Source organism: Paramormyrops kingsleyae, chromosome 3 (genome assembly GCF_048594095.1).
Source record: "Paramormyrops kingsleyae isolate MSU_618 chromosome 3, PKINGS_0.4, whole genome shotgun sequence".
NCBI lineage: Eukaryota > Metazoa > Chordata > Actinopteri > Osteoglossiformes > Mormyridae > Paramormyrops > Paramormyrops kingsleyae.
Genome location: NC_132799.1, coordinates 25,707,435 through 25,727,786, shown reverse-complemented (window position 1 = coordinate 25,727,786; position 20,352 = coordinate 25,707,435). Strand labels below are relative to the sequence as shown.

General features: G+C 47.5%; 1 protein-coding gene across 2 annotated transcripts in view; it reads right to left on the bottom strand.

Annotated features, from left to right (window-relative positions):
* LOC111857205 (chemokine-like protein TAFA-5) overlaps positions 1–19,841 on the bottom strand; it is a 65,890-nt gene extending 46,049 nt beyond the window's left edge. The window contains exons 1-2 of one of the 2 annotated variants that reach the window (XM_023837832.2): positions 19,794–19,841; positions 19,290–19,711 (exon numbers count right to left, since the gene is read on the bottom strand). In XM_023837832.2, coding sequence (XP_023693600.1) covers positions 19,290–19,401 — 112 coding nt within the window. In that variant the 5' untranslated portion in view covers positions 19,402–19,711; positions 19,794–19,841. Of the gene's footprint in view, positions 1–19,289 lie in introns of both variants that reach the window. The other variant, XM_023837824.2, reaches the window with a different exon arrangement.
* Between the last annotated feature and the right edge of the window lie 511 nt (positions 19,842–20,352).

Below are 20,352 nucleotides of genomic sequence, written 5' to 3'. Positions count from 1 at the left end.
GCCCGGGATGCATCAGATAATAAGTGAATCCTGAATCCCAACCAGTAATAATCCTGGTATCAAATATCTTCATCCACATTCTCTCCTTTCTTGTAATCCCTTGCTATCTCCAAATATTGCCATAATTACCAACAGGTAATTATAAACTTAACTGTTAATTATTATTTTTTATTTTTATTATTATTTTTTGATTGAATGGGGACAAAAGCATCTGCACAAGGGTGCAGAGGAAGCAGCTTAGATTTGGTTGGGATGGAAATGTTCCGGTCTCCATAGGAACATACGAAATCGCCGTGGATACAGAATCCGGCCATTTACTTGGTGAAAAGCAGTCGGTACAGAGCTGGGATATCGGACGTGGGAAAATGGAAAACGCCAAACGTCTCTCAGGATGAGGTGCGAGGAATCCGGCGACGGAAATCAGGGTACGGCCAGATGGAAACAGCTGGTTATCTGCTGCTAGCTGGCCGCTCGCCTGGGTCGTGGTGTCGGGGAGACCTCCATTCTCAGGAAGATAATGATCCCAGCACTGCCTCCTTGCCACAGGGCAAGCCAGAATAACAGCAAAATATTCCATGCTTGTGAATTCAGCAGGTAAGCGTATGCAGACTCCTGTTGTTACAAACTGTATTTATGAGTCAGAAAGCAGAGGTATAATCAATCATTCTCAAAATATCATAGGCTGTATAAGAAAGGGATGAGGAGAAGCTTCCAGGTGTGGTTACACCATGAGCTCCATCAGAAGGTGGAGGACATACTGTACAGCTGTCCTATCCCTGCCTAGACGTCCTCTGAAAGGCCCCGACAGCCAGCTCATGCTAGATCAGCCCTTGAAGAAAACAGGGCTGCATCTCTGCCCCCAAAGTCACTGACATTTCCAGGCCTGGCGACCTTCTCCTGGCTCAGACTAGCCCAAGGTCTTGGAAAGAAGATTCCGCAGCGCCATGGCTCCAGACCGCGTTTGCAAGATTGTCGGCCCAGATGGCCGGCCCTGACGTATCGCACATATCCAAAAAAAAACAAACGCAGCACCTCCCAGTGGCATGCGCCATCACTCTGCCTGCGGGGGGCGCTTTCAAACCCGCGGGGACACGACGAGCAGGCGTGTGTCCCGCAGAGTCACGCGCATTTACATATGAAACCCCGCGCTAACCCCCCCCCCCCCCGCCTGCGAGTATGCCAGACCGCTTTTGTTTACGTGTTTGTTTATTCCCGTGTGGTAATGTATGAAACGTAAACAAACCGCGCTGATGTGTAAATTGCCTTTTTAAGAGAACATTTCCATGCAGATTTCTTCCCGCGGTCGGCGGCTTGGCTGGCATGCGGGAGAGGCAGCAGAGCGGGAAGGCAGTCCCATCTGTGCAGAGAACACATTAGCCTGGCAGTCGATTCAGACCAGATAAAAGGAGCCCCCCACCCATTCCCATGAGGACATAAAAAACCAGGAGTAGATGTAAGGTGCACACCGCAGCCCCCTCCCCTCCCCACTGGTGGTGTCACGACTCTGGGGGGGAAGCCGAAGTGTTGAAAGCACTTTTAGGATATTTATTTAGATGTTTTGCACCCTCCCCCCCCCCATCCAGGAAATTCCCACACAGCCATTAAAAAGCCCTTGTCTCTTTTTTCATTGTGGGCTCCTGCTCGTCTTATCTTATCCTGGTAATTGTTACTATTACTGCTCATAAAAGAGAAAAAAAAGTACAATGCCTGTATGATAATGACTCTAGTAATAAATAAAATGGTTTAAAAAAACACGCACACATCACGTGTGTGCCCTTTAAACAGACAATGTCACAGAAATCAATTATTTGAAGTACAACCCTTTCTTATTGTATAGAGCAGGGTTCACTGCCGTTAGGGTCTTAACTCTGCTTTAAGCTCCCCCCCCCCCCCAAAGAAATGTGCCGTAATGTCAGCAAATCCTTATTGCTGTGCTTATCCCACCCACTCGCTGCTCCCTTGGTCCCACCACCGTGCTGCTTTGTGTTTACAAACGAATATAACAGGATGCTGGTGGACTGGAGCGTCAGGCCTCCCTCCCCTGAGAGCACGGCTCCAATGAAGTAATATTTCCTTTCCGTTCTGAAAAGAAATATGAAAATAAAAGTGACTGAGCCGTTGATCTTACACATTCGTGACTGTGGTGCCTCATGCTCGGGGGGAGGTCGGGCTTCTATTCAGTGTCGGGATTGAGAATGTAAGAGGATGCGCCTTCGCCCCCCAGTAAATAACAACAGCGGCATGTGCTGGGGCCCGTGATGGTGTCTTATGATGGTGTCGCCATCCCCAAGGCTCTGGAGGACCAAAGCGGGCTGAAGGGATCGTGGGTGGAGCCAAACGAAATGGGCTGAAGGGATTGTGGGCGGAGCCAAACGAAATGGGCTGAAGGGATCGTGGGCGGAGCCAAACTAAATGGGCTGAAGGGATTGTGGGCGGACCCAAACGAAATGGGCTGAAGGGATTGTGGGCGGACCCAAACGAAGCGGGCTGAAGGGATCGTGGGTGGAGCCAAACTAAGCGGGCTGAAGTGATCGTGGGCGGAGCCAAATGAAATGGGCTGAAGGGATCGTGGGTGGAGCCAAACAAAGCAGGCTGAAGGGATCGTGGGCGGAGCCAAATGAAATGGGCTGAAGGGATCGTGGGTGGAGCCAAACAAAGCAGGCTGAAGGGATCCTGGGCGGAGCCAAATGAAATGGGCTGAAGGGATTGTGGGTGGAGCCAAACAAAGTAGCTTTGATGACGTTTTCTTGATGCAACCCAATGAGCTCAAAGGGCTTGATAAGAATCTACCTCGACATTCTCTGGAGCTGCAAAGACTTGGTAATCAATGCTACCGGCTATGGAGAGTATGTGCACCCACATTGGAAGGGGCAGCGAGGCCGGGGGTGGGGGGAAGGCCCCTGAATTGGCAGGAAGGCCGACGGGACGACATGGAGGACGTGAGGCACACATCATGCCAGAGCAGACGTGGTATTTGCCATCGACAGCACGCTTGCCCTGCCGCACAGCATGCTGGGAGATGCAGCCTGCTCTTTATCGACGCCGTGCCAGGTGCATCCTGGGACCTTCAAGCTGTCCTTTATCAACACAGGGCCAGGTGCCTCACAGACCGGTACATCAGATGTGTCGTGGGGAGAGGATTGGGGGCTCCCTTAAGTCCCGTGTGACAAAAAAAAACAACCGAGCACTTCAAAAGGATGCAGGGCCCCTTTGGCAGACGCAGAATGCTAATGGCGCGGCATCAGAGCCGCACAGCAGCTCTCAGAGCCAGAACAGAGCGGACGGAGGACCGCAGCCCCGGACCGAGACAGACTGATGAACTGAGACGGAACGATGGGAGATGCAGCAGAAACATGACGGCTGCAAATCCATTCGGGCCGTTCTGTGCTTAGCCGCTTTTTCCTGGTTAAATGTTTCAGGCAGGCGGACCAACCAAGGGACGAGTCCTCCAGCTAGCAACACTGTCAATTTCACAGGGAAGTCCCAACCCCCCCCCGCGCGTAGGCGGGGATACAGCCACAGCGGCTGCCAAGAACCAGACAGAGCTCCGATTCCCAGCCAGTAATTCACCCTTAGTGTTCCGGCAATTTCCATTTATTCTTTCCAATTATTTCCCTTCTCCTGTGTGAGAGAGGAGCCGCTACGGCAAGCAGGCGGCTTAAATAGAACACGCAGACAGAGAAGGGGGCCCCCCAGGGGCCAAAAGGCAGCACGACCCCCAAAGCGCCAAGGCGCTTCTTGGTTTAATTCCTTGAGGAGATAGCGTGGTGCGGTGGCACCATCTGCGCTCCTGCTGTGTCTGCTCACATTCTCCACCACTTAGTGACCTTCTAAAACATGGAAGATCAAGTGGGCAGGACAAAAGCACACCGGGAAAAAGCATTAAGATAAACGCTCGCTGGTACAGGAAACATTAGCCAGTCTTATGCTGCCGATTGGGCCCTATTACACCGTAAAGCTGCAGGAGAAAGTGCTGTTTGGTAATAATGGGGAAGGCGGAGCTTTCAAATCAGTGGTTGGTGCGATTTACCTACTGCTGCCAGTCACTGCCCTATTGGATAAATAAAGTAGCCAATGAAAAGCATGTTCAACCTGTTGGCTGCAGGGGATAAAGTCCCCTGACAGCTTCTCACTACCACCTGTGTGCAATTCCCACCCTGTCTCCTGTCATGCAGAGAATCAGCAAACGTCACAATCAACAGCCAGCAAAAAAGAGGTAGTTGGATGCGACCAAGTATAGCCTGAAGCTCACAAGTAAAGAACAAATGACACAAGCACTCTAAGTCAGTGGTTCTTTTTTTGCACTGCGACCCAATTGTTACCATGCAAGCTCAGCTGTGACCCTACATCAAGTATAGGTTTAAATTAACGCTATGATGAAGCACGCAGTGCACCCTGAAATTCACCCCAATCGACGCGTATCGCAGGAATCTGATTGGATATGCCAGTGAATTTTAAATTAAGCATCTTTGGCTTGGCTTCTTGGATTGGTTGAGTGTTCAGTAGTTTTACGCTAATCATTTGCAGACCCAAGACCCATTTATAGAGGGTAATTGTAGGGTTGGAGCTGGCAAATCTTATCGTGGATCAGCATAGGAGCTTACTGGTTTTAAAGAAAACTTGTAAGTAACATTTCCAATTCTGCCTCGCGTCCTTTTCAGAACTTGCCGTGTCCTAAACCCGGGTCGTGACCCATGGGTTGAGAATCGTTACTATAAAGGAGCTCACGTTTGTGTCGCAAACCCTAACATTCTTTACACGCAGGGCTCTGATATGGCACAGACTTTATACTTGATTTATTGACAGAAAGCTATAGGAAGGGTATACGAACGGATTGATTAAAAGGATAATTGAAGGATAATTAAAGGAAAGAGAATGGAATATGTAAAAAGAACCTGAAAGAACTGGTAGAGGACACAATCGGTAATTCAAATACAGTATATATGTATTTGGGTTTTTTTAGCTGCAGTAGAGGTCAAGCAAGGATATAATTATCCCGATTTCAGTTAAATGCACCTCTGGTTCTTATGCTATGCAAGGCAGACAAGGACACTGCAAGGGGCGACGCCGTGAACCAGCAGTCACTGGCACTGCAGTAGTGGGTCTGGGAGAAGTAAATTCTCTTTGTGATGAAAGTATCACCTGTATGAGACTGACTACTGTTGGTCCTTCACGAGAAGGGGATGCGAGCTAAAAGCTCTGAGATGGAAAAGGAGTGGGTAGGAGACAAAATCCATCCATCCATCCATCATCCATCCATCCATCCCCAGTCCACACATATACACAAAAGGCAGTCCAGAGTTACCAGTTTGTTTGACTGCATGCCTCTGGAGACAGGAAAAGCGGTAAGGTAAATGCCAGAGAGGCCCCTGCCTCGGAAGGCCCCCCCTGCCTCAGGAGCCCCCCCCCCCCCCCCGTCTCGGCAGCCCTCCCCTGCCTCAGGAGCCCCCCCCCCGCCTCAGAAACCCCCCCACTTCAGGAGCCCTCCCCTGCCTCGGAAGCCCCCCGCCGCCTCGGGAGCCCCCGCCTGCCTCGGGAGCCTTCCCCGTCTCGGCAGCCCTCCTCTGCCTCAGAAGCCCCCCCCTGCCTCAGGAGCCCTCTCTGCCTTGGGAGCCCCCCCCCGACTCGTCTAATGGGGCGGCAGCTCAGGCGTGGCGGATCTGTAGCGCTTTCAGGAGCACTCGTTAAATCAGCTCACCATGCAGATCCGCAGGCGGGCCGAAGCAATGATTTACACACGCTGCAGAAGGCCTTCGCCATCTTCACACGTGCCTCTGTTTTGTCATGCGAGGACCCTGAGGTCCGCTCACCTCCGCGGACGCAAGGCCCCGCCCCCTTCAGGGGCTCCGCCTACCAGCCCCGCATCCCCAGCCCATTGTGGCTCTGCCCTTCACCTCCAGATATACCTGTGATCACAGCCTGGCTTTCTGAGATGGTCTCACTTCATTCCGGATTCACAAGGTCGAGGTAAAATCTGCAGAGCTGGACACAGAAGAACCGAAATTAAATGATTCTTAAAAAGCTAATCACCTTGGGGCAGACTGTACTCTAAAAAGTGATTCGGTGCCTGATTAGTGAAACTGTTATTGGACAAGCAAGTGATGGACTTTAATATATGTCTAAAAATACAAAAGACACTTAAATACCCCACACAGGACACTGTGTACTGTAGAAGATAGAATGAAGGAATGAATTACTGTTCAGGCACCTGTACTATTGGCCTATTATTACTCACCTAATCTAGCCAGTCTAATAATAACTCAGTAACAGTAACTCCACTAGCAGCATCACAAAGATTATCAGGACTATCCAATGATCTGCCACATGCAGTGAAACACGATGGGAATTTAAATAAAACATTAAACTGCACCTCCCACACTTTAACGTCACTTGAGATACACTTCGTGAATCCATCAGGGCTTCAGTAAATATGGATAATATGTTATAGGTATGGCTACCTAGAAAAACCCCAATAACCATTTTTAGGGGAGCCCGTCAGTTCGAATACCGTCAGGTCTCCGGCGCTTAACTGAAAATCGCCGCATTAAAACAACTGCGAAACAACATTTCGGATAAAAACCATCAGTGAGGGAGCTAAATAAGGAGAAGCTTTTAAGGAGAAGCTTTTAAAAATGGGGAGAGCAGAAATGATGCTCAGTCTGTAGCTTTAAAAAAAAAAAAAACCGGCGGGCACCCTGATCTGGTAAGTGGACTGTGCAAGGCTGTCAGTGATGTATAACTGAGACCTTGCATTTAATTAAGGTCTCCGCCACTTTTCTGCAAGTAGGCATAATAATTTCAACACCTCAATATCATCTGCTTAATGTGCTATTTTACCATACAGTTAAAGCCGAGCGATAAATCTCCCGTATCGTGTGTGAGACTGACGCGGACTGAGCAGCGAGGGCGTCGCATTAGCGACCCGGGGGGCGGCGCCCGAAAGCCGGCCCGCCGCGCTCCGCCTTCCGCCGCTCTTCTCTGCCTAATGACCTCCCCGACTGCCAGCGCTGTTCATCACCGCCCGTCCGGCAGGGCTCTGATGTATTATGAGAAAATAAACATAAATCAGAAATTAAATTCCGCATATTGTAGCTATATGCTGAAAGAGACGAAGCGAGACTGAAATCAATACTTTATAATAATATTCAATATTTTTCAGTAATAATAATGATCCTATACACATAGTGTATATGCTGAAAGAGACAGAACAGTCCATCAATACGTTATAATATCAATGCTTCATAATAATGTGGGCAGCAGTTCAGCGGGTAAGCCCCTGTACCAATGAACGGAAGGAAGGTCACGGGTTCGAGTCCCGGCCTTGGCAGAATAGTCACGTCTGTGGGCCCTTAAACCCCAGCTTATGCCCTTTGGGCATAGTGGGACATGGGGGGGTCGCAGCCTGGAGAGTGCAGGAGCGCGTCAGCAGTGAGTGAAAGCGACTCCATCCTGGCTTCAGCACGACAAGATGTCAAAACGCTCAAGAAGGCTCCAAGAATTAAATCTCATCAATATTAATGTGGTGAAAAGGGATCAAAATATATCATTTCTGTGTGTGCGATACATGAAGGAGACATCATGCATAATACATCGGTTCTGATACTGAAGAGTGGATCAGAGGGGGGAAGAAAGGAAAATTACAAAATACTGTTTCTGCTCGCTGAAGGATTCATACATAAATGTTCTTAAAAAAGGAAAACTTACAATACCTGCCAGTGCAAGCTGTAATTCGTGGTTTAATTAGATTATTCTCCCACATATTGCATTCATTTTGCTGGCTAAATAATAAAACAGGCATGAAAACGATTGAGGCGGTGGTGCTTTAATACACATTTCAGGGTCTCTTATGATTCACAGTGTATTGTCAGAGCCACGGTAAAACAGTTCATCACAGCACCTGTGAGCAAGGCCAGATTAAACGCAGGAGAAGCTACCAGCCAAATTTAACCAAACCCTTCTCCACGTGCTTAAATTAACCAGCCGCAGTTCTGCCTGAATTAATCTCTTTGGGCTCTGTGAGTTATTAGGATGACAGAAAGTGAGGTTTGGCCTCACTGCCTGCCTACAGGGTCCCGGGGCGCAGTGGAATCGAAGCCCGCAGACAGCAGGAAAGGCTAAATGCTAAAGGCACAGAGGTACCGGGTCCTGGGATACTGTAGAAATTAGAAATATTTTCGAGAAGTCACATGGATACAACACATGCTCTGAACCAGGAAAACGTCTTATCAGGTCCTGCTGAAGTAATGAGATACTTCATGACAGCTCTCCTGCTTCATAGACATCGATTACGCTTAACTGACAAATCCGAAGCAAATTCAAACAGGAGCTCCATTCCTGCAGCTGGGTGGTTTACTAGAGCAAATCCCCACTCAACCCTTCTCAAGGGTACAACAGAAAGACCCAGGGGACGTGAACCCACGACTTCCAGGTCACCATCTGCTGCCAAAAATAAAGACTTTCCTAAAATAGCCAGGGAGGCAGGTCCACGCTGCATGTTTCATACTTCACACCCGTGACAACATTCCTGGTCTTAGAGGAATGTCATACAAGGAAAGGTTAGTTGAGCTAAATCTGTTCAGCCTCAAGCAAAGGAGACTGAGGGGGGACATGACCCAGGTCTATAAGATTCTAACAGGTTTGGATGCTGTTCAACCGAATAGTTACTTCAGCATTAGTTCAAATACAAGAACTCGTGGCCATAGGTGGAAATTAGCCGGAGAACATTTCAAACTGGATTTAAGGAAGCACTTCTTTACACAGCGTGTAGTCAGAGTATGGAATAGTCTTCCTGATAACGTAGTGCAAGCTGAATCTTTGGGTTCCTTTAAATCAGAACTAGATAAGACTTTAACAACTCTGAGCTATTAGTTAAGTTCTCCCCAAGCGAGCTCAATGGGCCGAATGGCCTCCTCTCGTTTGTATAGTTCTTATGTTCTTACGTTCTAACAGTTTCACCAAGAGAATCAAACGTGTGTTTGTAGCAGGCAAAATGTTTAAGGTGTCATATATTCATTTAGTGGAAATGCACTTCTGAACTCTTCTGTCAACCTTCAAAGAAAGAAAATGCTTTTAATAGCCCCTCTTGCAACAGGGTATGTTGAATTTGTGAATGTTCGGCTCGGAGTGCTTTTGCAGATTAGATGTATAATCTTTCAGAAGGTTTGGCCATTTGATGTGAACCGACTACTTTTCTATAATACAATAACTTTGCAGTACATTCAGTGTGAAGTAGTTAATCTTTGGTATTTTAATACATTTAACTCCAATTCAAGGTATACAACCATTAATTCTGAAAAGAACTGGTACAAACATAAGTATTGAGTAAAATAATAGTGATCGATTCAAACAGGCACGCAAGAATTTCTTATTTAAGAGACTAGGCAGAAAGTAGGTCTGTTTTATGAACTTCAGGGACTGGTACAATCTTCATGCACCCTGGCGGTGAGGGGGGCGATTACCTGACTTCATCTTTGAGGCCTAACACCTGATTGGTGTCCCTAACGCAGCTGCCAGCTAAGAAAGGGTCCAGGGCCCCTTTGGGTATATCAGCCATAAGAGTTGGCAGCGGTGGAGAATCAGGGTAGTGTGGCCTGTGGCACTATTCCCAAATCTATCCCTTCTAGAGCTCCATTGCTCATCCCCCAAGTTAAAGACAGAGCCTTAGAATTAGCAAGCTACCCGATGGGAATCACACAAACAGATAAAATACAGAATGTAAAAGCAAAAACAACTCAGAGACAGAACTGAATTAAATAACCATGGAAAAGATACATGTTCAAACATTCATAACAACACCACAAGGTGTCCAGGCAGCCATCTTTACACCGTGACAATGCCACAGGCAGCCATCTTTACACCGTGACAATGCCACAGGCAGCCATCTTTACACCGTGACAATGCCACAGGCAGCCATCTTTACACCGTGGCAATGCCACAGGCAGCCATCTTTACACCGTGACAATGTCACAGGCAGCCATCTTTACACCGTGACAATGCCACAGGCAGCCATCTTTGCACCGTGACAATGCCACAGGCAGCCATCTTTACACCGCGACAATGTCACAGGCAGCCATCTTTACACCGCGGCAATGCCACAGGCAGCCATCTTTACACCGTGACAATGCCACAGGCAGCCATCTTTACACCGTGACAATGTCACAGGCAGCCATCTTTACACCGTGACAATGCCACAGGCAGCCATCTTTACACCGTGACAATGTCACAGGCAGCCATCTTTACACCGTGACAATGCCACAGGCAGCCATCTTTACACCGTGGCAATGCCACAGGCAGCCATCTTTACACCGTGACAATGCCACAGGCAGCCATCTTTACACCGTGACAATGCCACAGGCAGCCATCTTTACACCGTGACAATGTCACAGGCAGCCATCTTTACACCGTGACAATGCCACAGGCAGCCATCTTTACACCGTGGCAATGCCACAGGCAGCCATCTTTACACCGTGACAATGCCACAGGCAGCCATCTTTACACCGTGACAATGCCACAGGCAGCCATCTTTACACCGTGACAATGTCACAGGCAGCCATCTTTACACCGTGACAATGCCACAGGCAGCCATCTTTACACCGTGGCAATGCCACAGGCAGCCATCTTTACACCGTGACAATGCCACAGGCAGCCATCTTTACACCGTGACAATGCCACAGGCAGCCATCTTTACACCGTGGCAATGCCACAGGCAGCCATCTTTACACCGTGACAATGCCACAGGCAGCCATCTTTACACCGTGACAATGCCACAGGCAGCCATCTTTACACCGTGACAATGTCACAGGCAGCCATCTTTACACCGTGACAATGCCACAGGCAGCCATCTTTACACCGTGGCAATGCCACAGGCAGCCATCTTTACACCGTGGCAATGCCACAGGCAGCCATCTTTACACCGTGACAATGCCACAGGCAGCCATCTTTACACCGTGACAATGCCACAGGCAGCCATCTTTACACCGTGACAATGCCACAGGCAGCCATCTTTACACCGTGACAATGCCACAGGCAGCCATCTTTACACCGTGACAATGCCACAGGCAGCCATCTTTAAACCGTGACAATGCCACAGGCAGCTATCTTTACACCGTGACAATGCCACAGGCAGCCATCTTTACACCGTGACAATGTCACAGGCAGCCATCTTTACACCATGACAATGTCACAGGCAGCCATCTTTACACCGCGACAATGTCACAGGCAGCCATCTTTACACCGTGACAATGCCACAGGCAGCCATCTTTACACCGTGACAATGCCACAGGCAGCCATCTTTACACCATGACAGTACTGCAGACTGGCATCGTCAATAGCACAAAAAACAACTTAATACCATAACCAGACCACACAAAGCCATCTTTACAGACAGGGATAAGATTAAATAGGAGAGGCAGGTGTTAACTAAACATTGATCTGAAAAAATAAACATTAAACAAAACACAGGTACAGATAAACAAAAATACAAAGTAATGTATCATAGATGTGAAGCATAATAGGCCGACATTAATCTGAAACATTAAACTTTAAACAAAACACAGACTCCACCCACCCCTTATACTCCCTGAACTCTGTCCATTACCCCCCCACTCTGCCTCCTGCCCCTGGACAGTAATTTATTCACGGACTACCTCAAGAACTGTTTACACTCATATCTTTCAGCTGCTAATTTGAATTTGACTTATATGATTGCTACCATTTGCACTCTATTGTTCACCATTCGCATCACTTCCTTATCTATGTTTACCATTTGCACAACTACCTTAACTATTATTACCCTTTGCACAACTGCTTCTTCTACTGTTACCATTTGCTCAACATCCTTTTAAACTGTTATCATTTGCACAACTGACTTATATATTGTTACCATTTGCACTTTGTCTATATGTCTCTGGCCTTGTCAGTTTGTCCTGTGTCTTATCTGTCTTTTTGTATAGGATGTCTATAATTTTCCGGAAGTCCAGGAATAAGGGTAACACTTGGGATTTATTAGGGATAGACATGATCGGGAATGTAGGGAACACTAGCAACATGTAGACGTCAATGACCGAACTACAAAAGGCATACAGACATGGACTTAACTACACAGAACTAATTAACATAACTAGAAACAGCTGGGAACATGAGCTTCCACACGAGGTAACGAGGGGGGCGTGGCACACAGAAGGATGACACAAGCATGGCATGACGTCAAACATAATTGGACAACATTGTCATGAAGTAAGATTAAACAATATTCAACTCAGACAGTAACAAGAATGACAGTAAATTAGTAAAAAGTTGCCTGTCAGGATAAATCCAGGACTGATAGATAGGAATTAAGATCCTGAAAATGTGAGAATGACTAACAGGGTGACAAAACAATGATATGACTGTCCTGTCAGAGTGTAAAATATCCAGGCTTATATACACAGTGTGTTAGAGAGGTTAGTGTGTACTGACTGTTAGTGCGTTTGGCGTTACGAACCATCATGATCCACAGTCATAAACCATAATGACACGCATTGCGTCCGGTAACAAAACGCTAATTGATGGCAGGTGGGCTGTAATGGAGTTCATTAAAAATAATAGCACGAAGGGACCGTGTTGAAATACATCGTCATTAAAACTTTCAAAAAATCAGAGTGGCTTTAATTAATCTCCCATTTTGTTGATTTTGATCAGATATTACACGAATTTACGCTGTTGCAAAGCAAGCATACAGCCTGCACTGTCATAACTGCACAGTCGGCCTTTTATTTATGTAAGTAGGTATGTATGCTTTATGGATCGAGCTCGGTAATGATGGGAGAAAGCATGCTTGTCGCAATTAAAGTGAGACATCAATCAGCGGCTGGTTTGACCCAATGGGACCCGATAACGGCATTTCGGCGTAACCTAATGAGAAATACGCATTAATGTCCAATAAGTGTCCAACTCGCGTTGGAAATAGGTTTCCGATTATTACTGTTTTTGTAGGAGCCACGTGAGCATTCATAGTTTAGGCAATCTTAAAATTAAGAGATATATGAGCTTTAAAACATATGGCAAATGAACCGCGTTTGCGTCAAAAACATACATATACACACGGATACATGTACAGGCCGAGTATCAAGCTAGGATGGGTGACAAGTGTCCTCAGAGAAATGAAGGTGGATTGTAAAGTTAGGCTTGTAAGCTGGAAGCAGAAATAAATCAAAACTGTCCTCATGTCGTCCTTGAATGGAAGCAGGACTTCCAGGGTTCAAAAGACAAGCTGAGCACCATACACACCACCCACACCAGGAGCAGCCAGAGGGGGGCGCTTCTGTTGACGGACAGGAGCACCAAACCCCCAACGACTCCCAATCTACGCCTCAGACTTAGAGGGAAAATCACGCTGTCTCTTTTAATTTAATATTTGTTTCTTGTTCTAAGATCATCCCATTGATCCCTATGCACCTTATTCATTGTTTTAAGATAGCTGATTCCCTCGCCTGGAGATTGGCAGATTGAGCAATTCCATCCATCTGTTTTGTTTTTTTGTCTCTTTGTTCCAATCTTTTTTTAAAGCTTCACCTTCATTCCAGACCCGCTTTCTCACTGCGGAGCAGAATGGCTTCAAATTTATGTGTCCCTCCAGGAATTCAGCGCACCATTGCCATGTTCCTTCCAAGCAATTGCTTTTTCGACCATATTACAAAGTCTGTTTATAGACCCTCAAACAGGTTTTTACTATCCCCGTTTTTCAGAAGACTCCTCCACAGGTGTGTCGTTTTCTAACCATATGGGAACATTTCTTTTTTTTTGGATAAAATGTCCCCACAAGGATAGTAAACCTTGAAAAATACATCTTGAGGCATGAAACCGTGAGGTAAAATGTCTCTTATAAGTTCCTCTGCTGTTTTTTTTTATTTCTTTAAATAAATGCCAAAAAAATATATTATAAATTCTCAGCTGTGATTGACTTCTATTTGTTTTGGGTTTTAAGGTTTTAAAGTTTTAGTTGCGGTAATATGACAGGCAACAGGAAGTCCTACGGAAGCATGACAACCCCACCATCAGGATTCACACGCAGCCTGTGCCTCTCTTTGGCCGTTTGAGGCTGCGCTGAACCATGTCACTGCCTTAATGCATTTTAAGAAGCATGGTCTTTGAATCTGGCTGCCTTAGAGCTAAAGATGCTGTGTGCATTCATGTGTTTCACACGTTCTCTATTCAGCAAGGCCAGTAGATGAAGACAGAGGCTGAGGAGCCCTGCATGCTTGTGGTAAAGCGATTAATTGTCATTGCTGACAAACCTCAGCACACGACAACAAAGTGAGTCCTCTACATATAACCCATATGTGACAGAGCAGTAGGCAGTTATTATTTAGTGCCTGGGGAAGCAGGGCATGGGGGATAGCTTACTCAGGGCACCTCAGTGGTCAGGGATTCAAACCAACAACCATTCATTTACAAGCACGCCTCCCAAACCATTAGACCACCACCCCTGTAAAGAGGCTTGCTTACACCACTTTGATAAAGTCAGGACCAGCGTTGCAAGGCAGGACTGCGGAACCCAGGTTGGGTCACAGGGCCAAGTCGAACCGTGACCGGGGGTCAAAGCCCCGTTCTGCGGCACAGCAACAGGAATAGGCTGCTGAACCCCCCACCAGGGCCAGTCTAGAAGCAGGTAGGGCCCCCGGGGGCTCCAGTGACTGCTTTGTGGTTTAATGGATCTTACAGGTGAACTGAGCGCTGTGTAAAAACCCAACAGCATCCCTCCTTCCTCAGTAGCCCGTAAAAGAGAGGCATGGCATGCTGGAGTTTCATTGTGGTCTATATTATTACCAGGGACGAGGAGGAAGCAGGCCAGTTAAACAACGGCAGGCCACTGTGTGGTAACAGCCGCAGATATAGGAAACCCAAGTTAATCCCAATGAAATATGCATTACTGCCTAGTGTATCACATATCAAGTTAATTATGAGGAGATATTACTAAAGTGTATGTGCCCTCCTTGTGGATTTACAGCTTATGTACATGTAAGCACACAAACACTGTCTGGCGTTGCTCACAGACCCACCTGTGAGTTCCCAGTACCGTATCCACATCATCATTCACACAGGACATGGCTCCTCATCTGTGAGTGCAGGGGTAGGGCAGCCTGCTGGCCTTGGTCCCACACTGCTCCATTTTTCACCCATAACTACCTCCCTGTCACCATTCCCTCTTATTCAACCACTTCCGTCTTTCTTTCTTCATCACACTAACTTACTATCTCACACTAGGGGTCCTGTATCTCTCAAGTGATGCTCTAGATTTATATCCAATATATATATTTTTTTCTAAATCTTCATTTTGGGATGAAAAAAAAATCCATCCATCCAGTGTAGGGTCTATCCCAGACCAGGGGTGCAGTAGGGGCTTGGACACCCTAGCCGAATTCAGGGGGCCCAGCACTTTATCACGGCCCTTTAGTTTGTAAAGTTATATGATGCATGGGGGGCAGGGCGGTTAAAGTCATGTTACCAGGATGTTAGCAGGGGGCCCAGAGCTTCTGGCCAATGCCCCCACCCAAGGGCGTAGCGTTGGGTATGACTTTAAACACGTGCTTATAAATATTGTGGGAGTATCGTGTTTTTGTGTGTGTGTGTGGGGGTGGGGGGTGGGGGCTTGGGCTGATTTGGTAACCAACCAGTGTTTAAACCAAACCTATGCACTGGCCCCTGCTCAGGACACAGGACATGAGCCATGGGAAAAGATCCCAGTTAGGGAATGTTTATAGAAACTGAAAAGCAGATTATTTTAAAATCAGTGCTTTGAAAAAAAAATACCAGACAACATCAAGGATTTTCGTTCAATAATGATCTGACACTGTATATCACCATCCAAGCCATTATACAAAATATCAAGATTACTCCAGTAAAAATGAAATGGAAAAAAGAGAATCGCGTATGGAGTCTGTGGGGATCAAAACGTCAATGTCAGGTTTAGAATATGAGACGGAGGGGAATCTTTGTAATGACAGCCCTTCATAATTGCTAATGTGACAGCGCTTTAATAACTCGCAACTGCAGAGCTAGCGCTTAGAATGACCGAAGGGCCAGACGGCGCTCACGCACTCCGTGCCGTATGACTGGACACGCCGCGTCGCTCTCAAAGCAGCGCCCCGCCGCGCGCGACCGAGACACACGTGACCGCGTATGTCAAAGTCAGCGGGCGTCGCTCCATAAAATAAATCGAATCAATCACGCCGTATTAATGAGCTGAGGCAAAAAACTAATCAGTTTATACTAACAGAAAATAATTCATTAATTTTTATTAATTACCCTCCCTTAGTCATTAAGTGTTGCCAGTATTTAAAGGTCATCGAATTTTCTCAAAATGCTGCCACATCCTTCAGCGTGGAAACCCTATAAGTTTGTGATTAAAAGCAAATTAAGTAATTTACATGAAACTGGTCGTTTACTCACGACGTGTAATTTACATGCATGTCCATCAGCTATAATATCCACGAATCCATAGCCTTTGTTGTAACGTGTTTGAACCCAGGTTCGTTCCTGAATCGTTTGTATGTGTCCCAACTGATTTATCCATCTTGTCTTCCCCGGACGCCAGTACTGGGGCTAATATCACCGCGAGGTCCCACAGGCACATATGAGCAGTTTTCTTATCAGATTATTGTCCCGTGTTCTGGAAAATATGTTATCGATTCAGCGGCGGCAGACGTGCTTATGAGGGAAAATGGGACCCTCTATGGAGAGCCTGGTGACATGGGGAGGCCCCACCCACGCATTTTAGGAGGGGGGGGGGGGCTCTGTTATGGGGCTGTCAGAGAGGGAATCATGGCCGGGCCTCAGGAGAATGGGGGGGGGGGGGGCATTACATGGCTACAGGAGTAGGGGGAAATCGGGGATTTGCAGCTGCTGTGATGTCATCTGACGCTTGACTAAAGGACTGATCCAAGTTCAGGGCAGGGGATAGTTTTGTTGAGTGAGGACACTTCCACTGAAGCCCAGCGTATGAATAAACTATATAAACACACACACACACACACACACACACACACAAGTGGCCTATCTGTGTGCTCTGTGGTTTCATCATGCTCTCCCAGCAGCTAGTGTGAATAATAACAGGAATATTCCAACTACAGTTCCAGTTGCACCCAGATGGGGGAGCCAGCACACAGAAAAATTACCTCGGGCACTGAGACGCCTGTCTACCTTTATAATCCATTATACATCTGAGATAATGGGCACCTATCAGCGAATCCCTCTACAGGACATAATCAGGTCATCTATTAACTCTCCCTGACACCGTTCTCAGAGACAGGTTTTAAAGGGCCGAAATCGTCCCCTTCCCTGCCACAAAGCCACGAGTTGGACATTCCCCGGTCCTTGACCTGATGAGACACTTTGTCAAATACACCAGGGCCTTGGGAAGGGATCACATGTGCTCTCCGTGTGTGTGTGTGTGTGTGTGTGTGTGTGTGTGTGTGTGTGTGTGTGTGTGTGTGTGTGTGTGTGTGTGTGTGTGTGTGTGCAGGCTCCAGGACAGAAGGTAACATTATCTGCATTGAGTTGCTCTCTCTGTTGCTCCTTCCTTTTCGACAAAATCACCTGGATAAAAACAATTTTTCCTTAAAAAAAATATTTTAAAATGTCAAGATATAAGCTAAGGCATTGGAACCAGAAAATGAATAAAATGTGTCACGGGTCCTGTTAGGACAAAAAGAAAAAAAAAATGCTATTATTATTCCAGACCAGAAAAAAGCAGCAGATTCATGGACAGCATCCTGTAGCTGTGAGTCACGCTGTTGCTGACTATAACAGGCACTAGTCTGACATCACGGGTAACGCAAATACAGCAACGCTACCCTGACCAGTAAAAAAATATTAAGAAGTAAACCTGGACGCAGGCAGGACGTGGTTAGCACTGTTGCCTCATGCCTCTGGGGCTGCGGTTTGAGTCTCTGCTAGGGTTCCATGTGTGTGGAGTCTGCATGTTCTCCCCCTGTCGTCGTGGGTTTCCTCCGGTCTCCCCCCACAGTCCCAAAGCATGCTGAGCCTAATTGGAGTTACCCAATTGCCCGTAGGTGTGAGTGTGTGACTGAATGGTGTGTGAATGTGCCCTGCGATGGGTTGGCACCCCATGCTGGGTTGTTCCCTGCCTTGTGCCCATAGCCTCATGGATGGGCACCAGACCCCCCATGACGGTTATAGAAAATGGATGGATGGATGGATAGATGCATGGATGGATGGATGGATGGATGGATGGAAATAGGATGAATTAAAGCTTCCAGATTTCTTCTAGACAGGGGAGTAAGAGGAAGAGGCAAATATCAGAGCTTACAAAAGCCATCTTGGATAGAGGAGAATGTATTTCCTTCAGATCGCTGACCAGATACAGGAGGTGAGCTCATTGATTAGTCACAAACAAGGGATCGATCATCACACAGCCGCAGTGAGACTCCGCGTGGGTAAGGGGCAGCGTGACATCCGCTCCCATGAGTTCGCCACAGTCAAGGCTTATCCACAGGCTGTCACGTGACAGAAGACACGTCCCCGCAGCCCTAGACACCTCCGTCCTGTGTGAGGGAAGCATACAGCCACCCTGCATGTCGGAGAGGACGGTGTCCACGCGGTCTTCCTATCTCAATTCCTCGCACTGCATCCTTCATCTGATATTTTGGTCTTTACGTATCACCCCAGTCCGCCATAGGCAGTTTAAACACACAAGTTGCACCATGCCAACACGCTCAGATCCGTCAAAGAGAACGATGGAATGAAGTAACCAGATCATACTCCAACCCATCAATTCATACTCTGAAATCATACTCAGAGATGCATCCAAATGTAGCCTAAAAAGACATAGGTTACTACCAAAGCGTTTGATTTATGTTGTCATAAATTGACGGGGTGGGGGGGCACCAAGATGATAAGGTTATAAATATGTGGGGGGTTATGTGCTATATGTACTCAGGCAGGCTGTGTGATTGGGGGGGTTGAATTGCACATATTCTATGCAGGACCTGGGGGGGGGGGGGTACTGGTTGCTCTATCTAAACTCCACAAACTGTATCCTATTTAACATTTCACATGCTAGGTGCTGGAAGCCTCCTACAGACACACGTTTCCACTGTGTAGAGCACTTTCACACGCAGCCCACTTTGAGTTCGCGATGACATTGAACGAAACACAAGGCGAAGTGATGGAGGTGTCACACAAGCGTCCTTCACGTCCGGACCTGCTCCTCCGGCACCGGGGAAGGTCATTTAAACGGGAAAAAGCGCGTTTCGCAGCACAGGAAATCCGCAAGGGATCGTGGTACTTACTGCAGTGAATCAAGAGGAGGCTCGCCAGTAGCAGCACAGCCCAGAAAGTTGGGGACGTCCTCGGCCAGCAAGCGCCATCCTTCCTCTTACTGAAAGTGGGAGACGGAGCCATCGGGACCAGCTTCCCCCCTCCTTCCCCCGAAGCCAGAAGGAGCTGTGTCAGCTTCAGCAGCTGGTCCTCCGTCGGATGGAGCCACCTGTAATCCCTGCAGAAGCCATCCTCAAAATGCGCGACATGTCGCTCTACGCTCCGCGGCGCAGATCCGCACCGATGCGCATCAGGATCGAGCCGCCGATGCGGGGCGCTTCCCCCCTTATCCTACGAGTCAGTATGAAATTCGCACTATCGTTCAGTTAAATGCGCGGAAATGGGTCCGGAAAGTCCTCCCTGAGCGCCGTGGAGGGAGCCGCGATTCTCACTCCTGCAAACAGAGGAAAGCGAGAAATTCAGTCTTCGGAGGCAGCAGTGAGCCGCGCAAACCTCGACCCAGATCACAGACACACCTGGACCGGGAGGAGAACCGATGCCTGACGGTGCCAAGACATCGGAGGGGGTGGAGGTGGGGTGGGGTGGGGAAAGAAACGGGAGGAGGGGGGCAATGCTCTTCTCGCTTGTAAAAAAAAAAATAAAATAAAATAAAAAATCCGACCGCAGTTGGTTTGAAGTATCACACTACGGTTTATATATATATATATAAAAACTGTCAACAAATGGCATGGATTCACCGACTCTGACTTATGAACAAACTTAAAATGCCTCCCAATGACTGCGCCACAGAAACACCGGGGTGATCAAGCTGGTCTAGATAGAGACTGCCACGGCGGACCGGCTCATGGGTTTAAAGACTGCAAAAGAATCGGAGGCGGGGGTGCCAGAACCTTATTACAAACTTAACTCCTTGTTTCCTTGTAATTATGACGGCCAGACATGCAAGATAAAGCGATCAGAGCGCCATCTGCGAGGGGATTTGCCCAGGTCGCAAAGGCGTATGCGCATGTGTGTCAGCTCGGGTTATGTGGTCACAACCCGACCAAGCAGCGTCCGTATGCAGGAAATGCATTT